This window comes from Zootoca vivipara, chromosome 16, assembly GCF_965207765.1.
Source record: "Zootoca vivipara chromosome 16, rZooViv2.hap1.1, whole genome shotgun sequence".
Taxonomy (NCBI): domain Eukaryota; kingdom Metazoa; phylum Chordata; class Lepidosauria; order Squamata; family Lacertidae; genus Zootoca; species Zootoca vivipara.
The window spans coordinates 9,270,039-9,287,921 of record NC_142599.1 but is presented as its reverse complement, the minus strand read 5'-3'; the positions used below and the strand labels follow the sequence as shown (position 1 = coordinate 9,287,921).

Genomic DNA, 17,883 nt, shown 5'->3' with positions numbered 1-17,883 from the left:
GGTGGTTCACAATCTATCTGAACCACCTTTGTCATCGGGGCCTGGTAGGGACCCCAATATCTCCTGTAATGCTTTTGCAAATAAAGTCGCTCAGATTCAGAGGGAGGTAGACTCCACCGTGGGAGCAGGGCCGGGGCAGGAGAGTGCTGGAGCCCTGTCTAGTCGCGTTTCATGGGATCAATTTCAATCTGTTACCTCCGAGGATGTGGACAGGCTGCTTGGACGAGTGAAACCAACCACCTGTCTCCTTGACCCTTGCCCATCCTGGCTAATAAAAGCGAGCCGGGAAGGGCTGGGCGATGGGCTCCGCGAGGTAGTAAATGCTTCCCTCTGTGAGGGAGTATTTCCAGACGCGCTGAAAGAGGCTGTCATTAAACCGCTTCTTTAAAAACCATCTTTAGATGCGGCTAATTTGGCCAACTATCGCCCAGTCTCAAATCTTCCATTCTTGGGCAAGGTGATTGAGCGAGTGGTTGCTGAACAACTCCAGGCATGCCTGGAAGAAGCGGACCATTTGGATCCCTTCCAGTCAGGATTCAGGCCTCATCATGGGACTGAAACGGCCCTGGTCGCACTGGTTGATGATCTCCGGCGGGCTAGAGACAAAGGTGAGAGCTGCTTCCTAGTCCTGCTGGATCTCTCAGCGGCTTTTGACACCTTCGACCATAACATCCTTCTGGACCGTCTAGAGGGGTTGGGAGCTGGGGGCACTGTTATACAGTGGATCCGCTCCCACGGCAGGGGTCGGCAACCTAAGGCCCATGGGCCACAAGTGGCCCATGGGGGTCATTTAACAGGTCATTTAACCGGCCCATAGACCCCTGCCTCCCACTCAGACGGCTCCTACAGACATTGGGAAACTGTGCATACCTCCTCCACGCCAGAAGGAGCAACGAAAATAGCATTTGCGCATGCATGCGCACACACAAGCACACTCCGGCCCACCGCAGCATCTGCCGGACCGTGAACCAGCCCAAGCCACAAAAACTTTGCCGACCCCTGATCTACGGCCTTTTAAATGTGTCTGGGGTTGTTATTGTTTTGGTTATAATGTTAAGTAGTTTGTGGTTTTATTTTGAGTTTTTATGTGCCCTGTGATCTTTAGATGAAGGGGGTTACATAAATTTAATTAACAACATTTTGCCAATACAGTACAAATGAAAGACAACAATACCTTCTTAGCAGTGGCCATCTTCCACCTCCTTTCTTGAGCAAAGTCTGTCGCCATCCACTGCATTTCTTCCAGGAGATAATCCCACTGAGATTTGGGTCGGGGAGCCTCTTGAAGTTTGGGCAGCCGTCTCAGAGACCACAAACCTTCCTTCCTCAGCTCTGCTATTCGTTGATGGACTTGGTTTTCCTTATTGAAGCAAGCAAGCAATAAAAATGAGTGTTGTTGGAAATAAGTTGCACTTCCAATAGGCCAAAGAAAACAGCAACAGCAACAGGTGAAAAGGTAATTCAGCTACCTGAAGCACTGTCACATAATATATTTCAGGGGGGTGGAGGGGTTACAGCTCACTGAATCCACACACATGCTGGTGTGGCTTAAGAGGAGGGATGTGATTAAGACACATAAAGAGTTAGGAAGCAAGAGAGAGGCTGCTCCCACCCCCATTCTATTTCTCCACATGCAGCAGGCAAAAGTTCAGGAAAATCTGAAGCACAGAGAAGTAAAACCCATCGGGGTCTGTGATGTTGATAATAATAAAACACAAAGAGTAAAATAAAGAAAACCATCCAATTTTAACACGAAACTGAAAACTGCAAAAGTCTAAAAGGGGGCAGTACTTAACACTAACAAGAATGGAAACAAGTTGGATTAAAAGGCCCACTTAAATAAAAAGGCACAATGGGCACTTGTCTGACCTTTCTGTTTTGGATTGAACAAGACTTTCAGTAGGTAATGGGTTAAGTAATCCTTCTGCCCAGGAAAAGTAGGGAATAAACCATATTGTAAAGCTCTATGATGTATCAGGTGCAATATATGGAAGAATCAGCTCCTACACGCAATGGATGGCCAAGGTCACCTCAGGAATACATCCACAGGATGGCTCCGTAAGTGTAGACTGCTCACGGGTAGGACCCCCCAGTTCATATATTCTGTGAGCTGCAATTATTGGCCACCTCCTTATCACGTGGTGCCTCCTCATCAGGTTCAAAGAAAGTGAATGTGAGAGCTTTAAGGACCCTCTGAAGACTCCATGAGAACCTATGGACTACATAATAGTTGTAAATGTGGCTGGATTCCTTGATTTCACAGCATGGAAGAGGGAGATGAAGCCTGCCCATGTAGGCTGTTGGGCTCAAGTCCCTGGTCCAGGCCACCCTGAAGAGATCTTAGTAGTCTAGGCTTTTTCAGCAGAAGCACCTTATGAAGGCCTTCCAGGTTGTCTCATCAGTGGAATGCTACCTAGAGAACAACATTATATGTACCTTTCAGGATACACCTCCAAAGTTGAGGAGAGCCTATTATTCAGTCACCAGGATGCAGTCAGTTGAGATCTGGGAGCAGTACTCGCCCCTAGGAAAGTGGGACTGGGGGAGATGTCACACTCCCAGAGATTTCTGAAAACTAAGACCTCCTCAGTCAATTGAGGGGCAACCAGAAACACAGTGTAGCCCTTTCCAGCTTTTTATCTCTCAGCACTCTGGACAGGCGGAGAGGATGAGTATAAAGACATACAGGAGGCCCCTCAGCCCAGTAGAGTGAAACACATCTATGCTCTATGCTCAAATGAAAAGGTACTATGGGAAAGTAAGGTGGTTTTGCATTTTCTGGAGATGAAAAAAAAAATCAAGAGGGGAGGACAGAAGTACACTTTAAGGGTCGGAAGTACCTCTTGAGGCAAGGCCCACTTTCCTAGATCCATAGTTTAGAAACTCAAGTAATAAAATTTGTCCTATGAGCTGTGCCAAGATGGGTAACAGGTTGGCTTCTGTTCAGATGAGAAAGGATTTGGTCTGGAAGCTTAGGGTGTTGGGCCTGGTATTGCTGTCTGTTCACACAGGCCTTGGTTGTTGTATTGTCTATCCTCACCAGGACATGGCATTAGTAGAGAAAGAGTTAAAAGGCACATAGGCCAAGGTTCACTGCTCTGACTTCCAGTCAGCTGATGCTATGCCTGGATACCTAGAAAGAACACACCTCCCACACTGCAAGATCTATTCTAGGCAGTTTATGCCCCATCGCATCAGACTGGCATCTGTGGTGACTTATCAGTTTATCAGGATTGAGAATGGGTGCCCTGTGGTTAGGCACTATCTGAAAGATCAGGAAACCTGTGGACTATCTGGAATCAAATCACGGCTAGAGGACAAACCCAAGTTCTGTTTTTGATCTGCAATCAGGGATGGTTGTTCTGAGAAACTCAACAATGCTAACAAAGGATGCTCCTTGTTCATTACCGCTAATCGTAAGGCACATGATATTGCAAATATTCTCATGTAGCAGCAAAAGAATCCAGCCATCACCTCAGAGATTCTATTTTTTAAAAAATGAATAATCTGTGTGCATACTGGGAATTCTGGCATCGGATTGTGCGGTGAGTTTTCTTACCAGCTTAACTTGTTCTGCCAGCTTCTCTTGGGAGCTGTCCTGTGCTAGAACTGTTGTATTTTGAGCCGGACTCTGAATCTTTGGTGCTGCTGTCACAGCCAAACCTGGGGGCTTGGAAGCAATGGGAGAAGTTGCTTTATTTGTCGCTGGCGAAGTTCGACTGGTTTGTGCCGGGTAAGCGGGCTGTGGTGCCATGCTGGAAACAGTTGCTGGTGGGTTGGATGAGGTAGGAGGAAGCACGCTTGCTGGAAGACGCTGGGAATTTTGGACGGTGTCTGCCGAAGGTCGTGCTGTGGTCACTGCCTGTTAAAGGCACACATCCATGTTAAAAAGACCAAATGAAAGGGGTTCAGCAGTGAGACACTGCTGCCATTTGTATTACAGTATGATACATAGACACACCGACCAAATATTGGCCTAATTATGCAAACCAAGCTGTTTCAACGAAAATACCACTGTAACCAGTTACAACAGCACATAGGAAACACCAGCTGTTTTAGCCTGTGAGGTGCCTGGTGTGATGCCTTTGTATTGCAAAGATGAGCACACAAGCAAGCGCCATCCCAAGCTTGAAGAGCTACAGTTTACCTACAAGTAAAGGCCATGCCACCCAATGTCAGAAACTGAGGGTAGTCTTTGCATTCATCGTCCCCAAAAGCAACATCCATCTCATCCTTTTTCCTTGTTCTATGGAAGTCAATGGAAGCCACTGAGAACTGAGACATCCTTAATCTTGATTAGCCTCACTCTGGGTGCACAAATATACACATGTAAGCAAAATTAATAATAATAATAATAATAATAATAATAATAATAATAATAATAATATTGTTTATACCCCGCCCATCTGGCTGGGTTTCCCCAGCCACCCTGGGTGGCTTCCAGCAGAATATAAAAGATCATAAAACATCAAATGTCAATTCACCTTAAAGACATTTGTTCTCATGAATTTATTCATTTATAGCTTTTTAAGGTGCAACAAGCATTGCAACTGAAACTCTCTGCTAATTCGGGGGTTCAGACTACATGGCTTAGATTCTAACATTTGAAACTGTACCATAAAACATGAAAAGCAGGGGAGTGTTGGGGGACAATGTCAGTTACACACACATCCCAATAAATCTCCTGGTTCTAAGAAACTTCAGCTTTCACATGGGGGGGGGGGAAGCAAACCACAAGGAATGTTCAAATCTAGACCACCTATGAGCACCTTGATAGGCATTGGTTATGATGTGTAAGAACAAAGTATGCAAGTTATATATTGTATCCGATATGAATGCCTGTGCATTTTAGCTAGTTCTCTCCTGATGTTAGGAGTGACTGGGCAATTATCAGCTGCCCATCTTGCATATGTTTTTAAGAAGGCAAGCAGCTGACATCACACGTGTGCATTTCCACATGTGTGCACCCTGTGCATTTTGTATCCTGGTATCACACTTGAATAGAAAATAATTCTGTTAGTGGTACTCCTGTGTTGAAGCCTGTTTGCATGACCACTTACCCTCCATAAAAGGGAACAAGCTGGTCAGCTGCAAAACACACATGCGACTGGCCAGTTATATATTTCTAGATGGGACCTGCCAGCCCCTTACTTTTCTGTGCATTCATTCAGGTTATACCCAGCCCTTTCTCCCAAAGGGGTTCAGAGCAGCAAAAAAATAAAATGAGTGCACATTTGAAACATTTTAAAGCTGTAAAAAGCGTCTAAAAATAACACAATAAAACATCTGATTTTTTAGGAAATCATGTGTCTAACAGGCCTGCTGAGAGATTTTTTTTCAACAGGCAAGTCTAAAGGAGTACAGTGGTGGTGCCTGCCTGATATCAATAGGCAGGGAGTTGCAAAGTACAGGTGCTACCACACCAAAGGAATGACTTCTTGCAAATGCAGAACGGAAACAGTGTGGTGCCTGTAGAAGTGCAGGCTGAAGTTCCTGAGATTGCACGGATAGATAGATAGATAAATAAACATCTGGGATATACTTTTCACCAAGGCTACATTTTCACATGCTCCCGCCCAAAATACCTGTTGCTGTGCTGGAGCTTGTGCTTGGGATACCTGGGCTGTTATCTGCCCTTGTACAAGTGCCGCTGACTGAAGCTGCTGCTGAAGCGGCACTTGAACTTGGCCATGCGGCATGGCAGCGGCAACGGATACACTTTGCGGCTGGGCCTTCACGTGAATCTGAGGTTGCGCCAGAGAGTCTGTGATCGGCGGCTGTGGCGGCTGCGTAAGCTGCAGGGCTGCTGGGAGAGGCGGGAGGGGGACATTGCTTGACTGCAGCCTCCCAGGCAGCTGAGGTGGGGGAGTGTGGAGACTTGCCGCATTCTGCACAGGAGGCCCTTTGGAGGGGTCATACTGTTGCTGGCTCTGCTTCTGCCCGGTGAGCTGTACCGCTTGAGGGGTGGGAGGCATTCCACCTGCAAGCAAGAAGAAAAATGGGAAAAGCTGAACTACAAAAGGCAAGGCTTTTGGACTCATAGGACACCGGAGCATGACAAGGAGATAAAAGTTAACTCTTTACAGTGGTACCTCCGGTTGTGGATGGGATCCATTCCGGAGCTCCGGTTGGATCCTGAGGTTTCCGCAACCGGAGGGACCGCTTCTGCGCATGTGGCAAAAATTCAGAAATATACTTCCTGAAGTTTACGTAAGCGGAGGGATACGTAAGCGGAGGGATACGTAAGCGGAGGTTCAACTGTACTTACTTTGACACACTACAGCATCTCTTAAAATAAGATTAGCATTGGCAAACCACAATAAGAAATTCGGCCAACGTCAATCTACCATGCACAAAAACCTATGGGTTTTTTTCCAATCATGAGTCACGTACACACAACACAACACAACACGAACTTATTAAATGGTGAACTACATGTCCTATGGTTTTAAAATGTTGTTGACACAGTAACTGTAAGCAAAAAAAAACAAAGGACACACAAGCGAAAGAACTAATGTGGAATTAAAATGAAAAACGTCTACAAGAGAACCACCCTTCTTGCAAACTGGAAAGCTCCCAAGGGAATGATTCTGCATCAACTCGCGTGACCGTTTTCCAGGCCCACATGCACTACTGGAGCCCACCACACAGCTCCTCCAAAGGGAACGAGGCATTTCACACCAAATATTAATTTACAAGGGGAAAGCATGGGGCAGAACCAGAGATCTCAGAAGGACTGTGTTTTGTGAGGTTTCTGCTTCGGGCGCCAACGGCCCCCCCTTGCCAAATTAATCTGCAGTTGGCATGTGGCAACACAGTACCTTGTGCTGTTGGCATGAGTTGTTGAAGAGGGACTCCTGAAGTCACACCTGGATGCTGAAAAACCATCCCATGACGGCCCACTTCAATTCGGGGTCTCTTAGACGAATCTGGTGATATTCAAATTCCATTTACGGCAGGGTATAGTGGAAGGGGTTCAGGTTACAGTATTTAAAAAAGATGCCCCGTGAGTTTTAAGTTCGGCTTTCTGTTTATCTACAACTCTACTGTGGAAAAGTACAGCATCACAGCAGTTAAGTTGCCTCAAATGCACACCATGCCCACGTGAAGTCCAGCTTACTGGCTGTGGGAGGAGCACGTGGCACAAGCCAAAACTCCCATCGCAATGAACAGGCCACGTGGTCACACTGAAGCACGCTTTTTAAAAAGAAGTAAGCACTAGACTTAAGATGGTCCTGGTGTTAATAGCCGAAAGGGATGGTCAAAGTTCCACTGAAAGGAACCATACCTGCTGATGTAAGCACCTGTTGTCTCTTAAAAGCTTCAATTTCTATGGTATTCACAGTTCCTGTTACTGGAGTCCCTGCATGCGCCTGCTATTATAAAACAAAAACAGAGCAGTCAGAATTCAATTAAATCCCCAACTTCTTTGACAGAACCTTATATGCACGAACCCCTTTTTAAATAAGAAAAACGGTGCGTGAGAAAATCTAGGGGAAAATCTGTCCAAGAGCTGCTGGCTATTTTTTAAAACATGTCTATAATGAAGGAATGTAAAGCAACTCCAATATACTTACCTCTTAGCTTTCAATGATTGTTATTAAAGATGATTTTGAATCCATTTTACAAAAAAATATTTTTATATGACACAGTTAATGCTACATAAAGGGAAATCTACGCAGCTTTCTCTCTCTCTTTCCTAGCAAAGCAGAGTTAAGGTAAAAGGTTTATCCCCCACAACTGAAAAATCCATTTGCTTGATCCTGGAATGAAATCATAACCTTCTTTTACTTCACATATAGAGACACCAATAATTTTGTGCTTTCAATACCTCAACCAATCCCACCAAGATTCTGTGCCCTTCCTGCCACCCCTAGTTTTCAGGGACCATCCACTTTCCCCAAAATAGTAGGTGCCAATGTTTGCAAGAAACAACAATGCTAGGACAGGCCAGTCATCAAGATACTGGAGGCAGAAATCTGAAAACAAAGTGGGTACCAGTAAAAGTGATTCATTAATCCAAAAAGTCCATCATTATTATAGGCCTGTTGACTGGAGGGAGGGCTTGTAGTTCCCACTGGCAGGAGAAGAAACCTCCCCCATTGGTTCCTCCCAACCTGGTGCCCTTCAAATGTTTCAGACTATAACTCCCATCACCCCTGAACATGCCTATGTTGGCTGGGGCTGATGGGAGATGAAGTACAAACTGCTTGGAGGGCAGCAGGTTGGGCAGATATCAGTAGTCAGTGTCTCTAGTTCTCTGGAACTGCATAGCCACCACTGTCTTGGTCATTAGACTGCTGCCATCGGAGAGCTCATCTCGATTCCAATGAAAATGTCAATATAGTGTAAAATGTTAAATGGAAAGAACCCAACTAACAGTGCAACACTACATATGCCTACTCAGAGGTAAGTCCCATTGAATTCAAGGAGCTTACTCACAAATAAAGGGATATGGGACTGTAGCCTCATTCCCAGGTAAGAGTGTCTAAGATTATGATCTAACATTGCTACAAATTGTGTATTACCATTAGCACCTGTACCTAAGCACATTTATTTGGAAGCAAGTCCTACTTTGAATTCTCCTTTGAATGTGTGTGTTGGCATACCGGTAAGTGTGTTGGCATAGCAGCCTAAGACGGCAGAGTTTCATCAAGGTCTACCAAATGGCTTCAGAATTATAACTATAATAGAGGCTGCAATTTTTAAAAATGTACACTTTAGGTATATATGAAATTTAGATTTACAGATTGAGATATAGTTGTAGACATTAGGTTTCTGTTTCATTTTGTTTAGAGGAGATAATACCTGATGCACATATGATATACTGTATCAGGCAAAGATGGGAAAAAACCTCACCCTGTGTAAAGAATTGATGCTTGCCATAAAGATATGGTTTAGAACAAAATAATAAAAGAAACTGTAATATCAAATAAAGTGTTCCTCTCTCGAAACAATGTGGAACACAAAACAAGTTCTTAATATTTGAATATATGCAATTAAAATATCATTAAAATTATGTCCCACACACACTGACATTTTCTGTACACAATCTTTTGAACTGCCTTTCTGCCTAGGAGGCACCCTAGTCAGTCATAATGGCCTGCTTAAGAAACAAAAAAAGCTACAGTATTTTGTCTTTATTAGAATGAGCTCCCCATTTCTCTGCCTGAAACCCAGGAGAGATGCTGCCCAGGAGTGTAAACAATACTGAGCTAGATGGATCAGTGACCTGACTCAGTATAAAGCAGCTTCCTATGTTCCTATGATCAAAACCTTTCAGTTTTGAACTAAGCCACAATTCCATTATTTCTGAACTCAGAGAGCTATGGTTTGCTCTAACTGCGGTTAGTTAACAAACCAAGACACCAAACCACAGCTTGATTTGTGAATAACAAGCTATAGTTACAGCAGACCACAGGTAGTCCCACAACTGTGCTTAGTTCAAAGCAGAAGCTGTCCTCTCAGGAGAAAAAGAGAGAGAAAACAGTGTGTGAGTTAGGCTCTCTCACCTTACAATCAATCATGGTTTGCCATTACATCTGAACCAGACCATTATTTCGAGCACAACCCTTCAGCGCAGGGCATGATAACTCTTTCACTCTATTTTCTGGCACCCACAATTTAATCCATCAATCCATAAGGTCTGTTGTGCATACATTTGACTATTAAACAGCAAGGCATTTATTATGCATTTGTAAAGTGTGGTAGCTTAAATTGCATCAGAAAGAGAAAAGGTGCGGTGGCAGTTCTACCCCTTTTTTGTATCTGTATTCAAAACCTTCAAAATCAAGGACAAAAGGGGGGTGGGGAGAGATAACAGAATTTCAGAAAGAATCCACAGTCATATTCCACAGACACAGAGACCCACACTGTTACTAGGCAGAACGCACAAGGGAACCAAAGACAAGCAAACCAAAGCAGAACACATCAAAAGCTGAAAGTTAATGAAATAAGCCAGCAACTTTGAGACAAGAGGTGGGAAAAAGTAACTTGCTCAAAGCTCCATAACACTCATGCATCTGAAATTTTAAGAGGTTTTACTATTCATTTCTGTTTTTTAGATGAAAAGGGATGGGCTCTCGGGGAGTGGGGTCGGGAAATGCAGGTTCTATTTTCAAATACCAAATCTGAATGAGAAAAAAAGGAATAGTAATAATCACCTGGGATGAAACTACAAGTTTAGAACCATTGAAAAAGTACCTGAAATGGTTGCTGCTGGGATGAAAAAGCAGCAGAAACATTTGGAGGAAGCTGGGTTGCTATAGCAACAGGAGTACCAGTCTGCCCATCCTTTCCTGTCACAACCTTTACCTGAGAGAAGATATTTTGGGGGGAAACAAAAAGGGAAATCATTTTCTTTTCTTCTGTTTTAAAAAAATCTGATCAACACGCTCCACTTTGCATTGCATTGATGGTTCCTCGCTGAAGAGGGGATTTTAGGGAAAAGGCCCATAGGTGTGATGGGACTTGAATCCACTTTTTTTAAGAAGAAAAAAGAAAAGTAGCAAGATGTTCTGCTTTGTCTTTATAGACAGCAGAATGGGGCGAGGCACAGGCTACTTGCAACCACTCGCCACCTAAAGTCTCCACTGAAATTTAGAATAGGCAAATAACATGGGTTAACTTGAGATATTGGCTTTCTAGCAGACAACAAAATTAGCATGACAGACAGTTCACACTCAGAAGAGCCCCAACATTTATTAAGCAATGAGCATAGCCTGCATTCTCTCCCCTCCTCGCACCCTCCCCCAAACTCCCATAATAATCAGCCCACCCAGGCAAGGGATGAAGTTGCATTGCTTTAGCAGAAGGTGATAAAAGGAAGGGGGAATAAGAGTGAGGAAATGCACAAAATACGAAGAGAAGGAGGTACCCCCAAAGTGCCTTGTTTTTCAAAAGGAAATGTAACATTGTCAATGTTCCTAGAAGTTTATTCCTTGTTTCTTCAAACGTCTTCCATAAGTCCATTTTATTTTTTTACGAAGGGGAAAAAAGTTTTCTTAAATTGAGTGTTAAATAGGCATACCTACAAAACTGTTATAAATTTAAGTGAAAGGCTTTAAACATCCATTCATGTCACACAGGACCGGTTAAGCAGGTATAAATCATTTTGACCATTCAAAAAGAAAAGGGGGCATGATATACTGTGGGGGGGGGATATAGGTTAAAATCAGTCTCCTTAAAAATTATTGTCTATAGAAAGGAATGTACTTTATCAAAATTTAAGAAGTGATACATTTTATTTTATGTGCCATGCCACCAGACCTACTCAGGTGAGCTTAAATGCCTTTACCCAACCTCTATAATGAATTTCAGAAAGACTTTCTGAAGAGTACGTAACTATTTTGAAAATTAGGAGCTTCTGTCTTCATAGCAAAAGTTTGAAACCAAAGGGATGCACAACACCAATGATAGAGCTTTTTGCTCTATTTTTCATTAGAACTGATTCTGCAGGGGAAACATATTTGATTTTGTTTGACAAGCAAGAGTTGATTCCACATTTAGTGTTCTGGGTATTCATCATGCCTGACAAGCACTCCTGTAAAACATAGAAACACTGGTCCTAAGTAGTATCACTTTGATTAGGTTCAACCATGTTGAGGTCTTCTACTGTCAAGCAGTACATAAATTTTATGAATTAAATAAACATAGTTGTACTCAGTGCTATTTTTCTAGAAAAAGAGGCACTGAAACTAACCATCAGGCATCCCCAAACTGCAGCCCTCCAGATGTTTTGGCCTACAACTCCCATGATCCCTAGCTAACAGAACCAGTGGTCAGGGATAATGGGAATTGTAGTCCAAAACATCTGGAGGGCCGAGGTTTCTCATTAGAATGGCAATGGTGCCCACCTGAGAGGTGCTGGAACTGAGTTTCAGTGATTTCTGGCTGAAAAAAAGCCCTGGTTGTACTATTTTTTCAAGCTTGAGCTGGTTATATTTAAGAATTATATTATATTCTTGAATTTTAAGAACTATCAAGCATTTCAAGCTCCTGAAGGAGGAGCATCTTACTCTGAAACCCCTTGAGCTGCGATAAGGAGTTTTATGTCAAGAACCTGTTGTCCTTTTTGTTTGTTTTTATTTGTTGTCCTTTTTGTTTTGTTGATTATGTCACTTTTCATTAAAATGAATTTCAAAGTGATGTTCACCTGCTTTCCACCCTATGGTTTTGTGAGACCACACAGCCCCCACCATTTTGATGGAAGCAATAGGTAATTTGAGTACTAACAACTGCCATTAAATAGGTAATCAAGATAGTATTGAAAATGTCAATATATATACAATACTGAATTGGAAGAAGAGACTGGCTCTTTGGAAATGGTAGTTTGCAAGTCAGCAACTATACATCCTTCAACCTATTACTGTACAAGGTCTCAGTCCTGAAATTGTTTCAGAGGTATTCCCTGCATACAAGTGCTATATGCCTCACTCATGACATTACAAGCTCCCATTATGTGAGTGACCAATTTATTCCAAACTGGAGTTCCAAAGGCTTCCAACCCTTCACAAAAGGAAACACTTTGGGGATCTGGCATCACGTAAAGAGCCACCTATTGAACTTCCAGTGTCTACTGAAGGCTTTTTTTATTCCAGCAGTCATTTTAATTGAAGTTTGATTTTATAATTTTGACTGATTTTTATTCTTTGTCTTGTATCTTTAGAGACTATTGTAGTTAAGTGGTAAATAAATTATTTAAATTAAAAAATAAACACATTACAGTATTTGGAAGTTTAAAGTAGGTAAACATCGTCTTTAGAATCAAAAGTATCATAAATTGGAATGAACCCCTTTGAAAATATGGGACCTCCAGAAATCCTATACCTAAGTTGTACCAGTAAACATTTGTACAGTATAAGTATTAGACAATTTACTGCTAAGCTTGCAAAACCATTCAAGCTGCAAATCTCAATAGAATTGACTTCTGAGTATGCATGTATAAGATTGTGTTATTAATTTGCTTTTTATAAACAAGACACAGACTTTAGGCTTGACAGTTTTTTGCAAGACAACAACAGAAAGTGGTGTTTGTGCCAGATAGTTACAGATAATGAAGAGGTTAAAATTATTTTGGACTGCACTTTTTAAAAATTTAACAAATTTAGACACATGGGGGGACATTTTTCAACAGCAGACACCAGAGCCTGCTTGAGAAGTTCAGTTTCAAACTCTGCTATGCAGCAAGAGAAGGAGGAAGCTATTTGAAAAACATAGCCCCAGAGTGTATTATTTGCCCATGTGGCACGAGTTATGGGGTTCTTTGTATCATTATTTACAGTTTGTATCATTATTTACAATTATGGGGTTCTTTGTATCATTACAGCCTTTATCATTATTTTGCACTACAGTGAAACTTAGAGAAATTGGTGGAGTCCTAAATTAAGCCTGCTTTAAGTTTTCACTTGATGTTATTACAAAATTATGGCTGCAATCCTATGCACGCTTACCTGGGTATAAGCCCCAATGAACATAGTGCGACTTGCTTCTGAGTAACCACACACTGGATTCACCACAAATTACAGAGCTGAACCTTCTTTTAGCTGACAGCTAAGTTTGCCATTTTAGCTGAGTGCCAGTAAACCTACTGTGCAAATTTATACTCAAGTTTAAGATTCTTGTGTGAGTATGCCTGGTGAGAAAGCAAGCAAACAAAAAACAAAAAAATGCCCTACAACTTCTGCTTCCATGTTAAACCAGCTTTTCTGACACACTTTGGTTACAACTAGAAGAAAATATTTATATCATAAAGTGACAATTCCCTAAGGGGTCCCCTAAGGATTATGCCATTATTTTTGTAACACTGCAAGCCAGCACATCATAGCTTTATATCATGTTCATATTTGTATTTGTATCCTGCCCTTCCTCTATAAATATTGCATAGGAATTTTCTCCATTTCCCTCACTTTCCAATTTTATCATAACAACACTGCAAGACAAGTTAAGCTGAGAGACGGCTACTTGTCTGGAGTCACCAACTGGACTTCATGGCTAAAGTAAGAACAGGACTTGAACTCGCATCTTCTTGATCAAAGAGGAACATTCTACCTGCTACACCATAACCAATCCATGAACAAAACCACAAATAAGATCAGATGGAATTACAACTAACAGCTAAATTTAAGATCCTAAACATAAGTCCAGCAAATCTGTTTTCAACATCAAAACACCAAACCTGAAAGACGAATGCTGCAGGATATGCTGTGCTACCTACTGGCCTAATAAAGCTTGCAACCCACTCATACTTCGTACTCCAATGCAAATCTAACTGATTTCAAATGTACTGAGTTCCAAGTATGCACGCTACAGACTACAGAATTAGTAATCAAATAACTGGTATAAATTCTAGGCTTCAGTAAGTTTCTAAATTATTGGAACAGCAAGTTCCTACCTCATCATTGATAACCTCAGATTGTTCCTCTTCCTCCTCTTCCTCCAAATCCAAGTCATTCTGCCTGAGGTATGCTTGCAACGCCGCACAAGGCTTCTTCTTGAAAGCTAAGAAATCCATCATATTTCCATGCAGGTGTTGCAGGAAAAACAACTCAATCAAATACTCTTTGAAAGCATCTTTCAACACCTCCATTTCCTTGAGGTGGTGGTCCAAACATTGCTTTCTCAGTTGAGCGGCTTCTTGAGTGGCTGGGGGGATCTCTTCCAGTTTCTTTGTTTTTTTCACCACAGCACTTACTGAAGGAGCAAGAGGGAGGCTTGTCAGGCCCTGGGGCATGCTGGCCCGGGAAGGGCTTGTGGGAGGTGGCGGTGATGTCATTCCAAAAGCAGAAGCTCCTCCAACCCCAGCTATCAGCCCACTAGAAGTCCGGTCATATCCCAGGGATCTGCTCAACTGCTGACCTTGGAGAACCTGCTGCTGTTGCTGCATCCCTTGGATGATGTTGCTGATATGAGGTGGCAGGTTATTTGTTGCAATGTGACCAGGGCTAGGTAAAGGTTGGATATTTGCTCCACTAGCGACGGGACTTTGTGGTCCAAGGTGGTGTATGGTGCCACCGGTTTGCGAGTGGGGCTGTGACAGCCTACGTTCTCTAACCGCAGCAGGTGCTCCAGAAGATGAAAGCTGCACCTGAGCTGTGGTGCCTTGAGATATCTGGGTGATGCCAGAGCCTTCCTGATACACAAAGTGTCCACCATTTGAAGGGCTCAAACTAATCTGTCTCACGAGAACGCTTGCATCAACAAAGCCTCGTGTTGGGCTCTGGCTGCACATCCCCAAGCCAGGCCCTGGGGTGCCCGCCCGAACATTTGATATGGACTGCACTGGCATAGAGCTAGGCTGTGTGGGGCTCTGAGACTGAGCCTGTGGTGGCAACGGCGAAGTAACTTGAATGTAGGAGGGGGACCCATGCTCAAACCTCCTTTGCTGAGGGCTGAACTGGAAACTCGGGGAGGTCGGACTCGGGATCGGCAACGGAGTAAGCGTGATCTGCTGGTTTCCTGTCGCAACCGGTCCCACATTCTGCAGGGTGATGTTCACATTCTGCCCAGTGACTGGGCTTCTGCTCATTATAAACTGCTGGATTTGGTAACTGGGAGACTGTGGTGCTGATGGGCTTGCTGAAGGAGCAAACGAAGGTGCTGGGGACTGGGGCAGGTTCGCCTGTTGGTCTTCACCCTCACTGCCAGTGAAGGAGCGGGACCTTTGGAGCTGGCGTTGGGCATTCTGAGGACCATTGCCATGGTGCATTATCACCTTTTTAATATTCTCAGTGCCTAAAGGGAAATTTAGAAAAGTTCATTAAGCAACACAGTAAAGACAGCATTCCTCCAATGTTTTGTCAGGCTTGTCTTTCCACTCCCTTTGTGCCCTCTACCACTTATGAGATTAAATGATTGTGAGAGGTTTTTAAAGATTTCCCCGAGTTTCCAGTCCAGGCTTTTTGTGTTACCCTGGGAAATGCACGTATGTACCTTGAAGGAACTATAGAAATAAATGTATTTAATTTCTTTCCAACTTTTCCAAATTATTTAAGCAGATGTGCTCCACCTGATTGCTACTAGATCTATAACGACTAGTTGCGCCTTTCAAGTGTAAGACAAGAAAGGAAAGGTTAATATTCTCCTGGATAGTACTGCATACTGCTCTGTTAAATGTTTTATGCTGAACCACAATAGAAGGATTAAAATTGTTTTCTGCAGTTACTGTCTCATTTTTATGATGTGAAACTTAAATAGAAGCATGAAATGGCATCTTAAAACCAAACACATTTATTATGACTTTCATGTATGTGGACAATATGATGCATGAAGTCTTATGCAAGTTACTAATAACTTGGGTTTAGGAACTGCCACCGTTAGCATAATTATTCAGCATTTTTTCTCTCTCTAACCTCAATGTCTACAAGCTTTCCCCTTCAACTCAGGGCAGCACCTCACACATCCGAAGCACAGGACTCTAGCAGACCTTGAAAGCTTACGTCATAATACATCTGTTATTGTTTTGTTGTTTTGCTACTTCACAGGGTTGTTGTGGGCGTTTTTAAAAAGTGGGAGAGGGAGAACCACATTCACTTGCCTCTGAATAATAGCAGCAGGTTCCCAAAGTGCTAATAGAAATAAAATAATTCTTAAATATTTAATTAGTAAGTTATTTCCAGGTGGTGGCTCTGCAACTATTGAACTCCCTTCTAGTTAACATCAGTTCTAATATTCAGGAAAGCCTTAAAAATCTCATGCTTCTGATACAGATGACTGTAGCCCACAAAAGCTTGTGCCATAATAAATTTGGAGCCACGAGATTCTCTGTAGGTTTTTGCTGCAACAAACTTAAAATAAATGTCATTGTAGGAATTAAAACCTTATTTTTGCTAATTTCCTTTCCTTAAGGAAAAAAGTATTGGTGTCTTAATCCAGTACAGTATCTCTTTCTTTGCACCAAGTAGCACTTCCACAAGTCTATCCAGACATGTAATTTAATTACTTACATTTGTTTCAAACATTTTACAAATTAAATCTGAATTTTAAAAATTATTCTATGCATACTTTTTTGGTGGAGTTTAGTTGTATTTTATTGACAATTTTATTATGCATAGCACTTAAAAGATCTATTTGAATAAGCAGTTCATGATCCTTTTAAAATGAATCACATAAATCTGTACTCTTGTATGAATGGTTCTATTACTTTTATTTCTCCAAGTCATTGTGTAAGGGTTTGGCCGTGAGAAGTGATGACACCCAAAGCGAGAGCTCTCTGTGCCCATAATATATCAATATTAACAACAATACAGTACAAAAAAATAGGCATAGAAACACAAGAAAATCCCTTAAACAAGTCATACAGTTGGGTTCATCTTGCTTGGTACAACTACAGCAGCACCTCTCAACCTTGGGGTCTGTGGACTACAACTCCCATCATCCTTGACTATCGGTTCTGCTAACCAGGGATGATGGGCGCCGTAGTCCAACAACACCCTAGCCTTGAAAAAGGCTGTTCTACAGTGTGGTGTGGTGGTTAGTGTTAGCGGTCTAATCCCCAGTCACGAAACCTGGCCCACTGCAGCCTCTCGGCTTAGCCTACCTCGCAGGGTTGTTGCAGGGGGTTAAATGAGAACTATGTGTCACCTTGAGCTCCTTGGGGAGAGAAAAGCGGGGTGTAAATGCAATAAACCAGGCACCCCCAAACTCGGCCCTCCATCTGTTTTGGGACTACCAATTCCCATCATCCCTGACCACTGGTCCTGTTAGCTAGGGATGATGGGAGTTGTAGTCCCAAAAAAACTGGAGGGCTGAGTTTGGGGGTGCCTGCAATAAACAAACAAATGCAATGACTGGCAGTGGTTCTCCAGGGTTTCAGTTTGGCTCCTCTCCTCACAGCCTACCTGGATTGATCCTGAGTGCAAAGCGGATGCCCAAAACCGGGGGCCA

General features: G+C 42.7%; 1 protein-coding gene across 25 annotated transcripts in view; it reads right to left on the bottom strand.

Moving 5' to 3' along the window:
• The window catches only part of EP400 (E1A binding protein p400), a 76,958-nt gene that overhangs the window by 58,384 nt on the left and 691 nt on the right, over positions 1 to 17,883 (bottom strand). For 19 of the 25 annotated variants that reach the window (XM_035097681.3, XM_035097685.3, XM_035097682.3 and 16 more), the window contains exons 2-8: positions 14,393 to 15,732; positions 10,204 to 10,314; positions 7,289 to 7,376; positions 6,822 to 6,929; positions 5,586 to 5,980; positions 3,560 to 3,862; positions 1,175 to 1,360 (exon numbers count right to left, since the gene is read on the bottom strand). In XM_035097681.3, coding sequence (XP_034953572.3) covers positions 1,175 to 1,360; positions 3,560 to 3,862; positions 5,586 to 5,980; positions 6,822 to 6,929; positions 7,289 to 7,376; positions 10,204 to 10,314; positions 14,393 to 15,732 — 2,531 coding nt within the window. The remainder of the gene's footprint in view (positions 1 to 1,174; positions 1,361 to 3,559; positions 3,863 to 5,585; positions 5,981 to 6,821; positions 6,930 to 7,288; positions 7,377 to 10,203; positions 10,315 to 14,392; positions 15,733 to 17,883) is intronic. The other 6 variants (XM_035097693.3, XM_088659771.1, XM_035097698.3 and 3 more) reach the window with 3 other exon arrangements.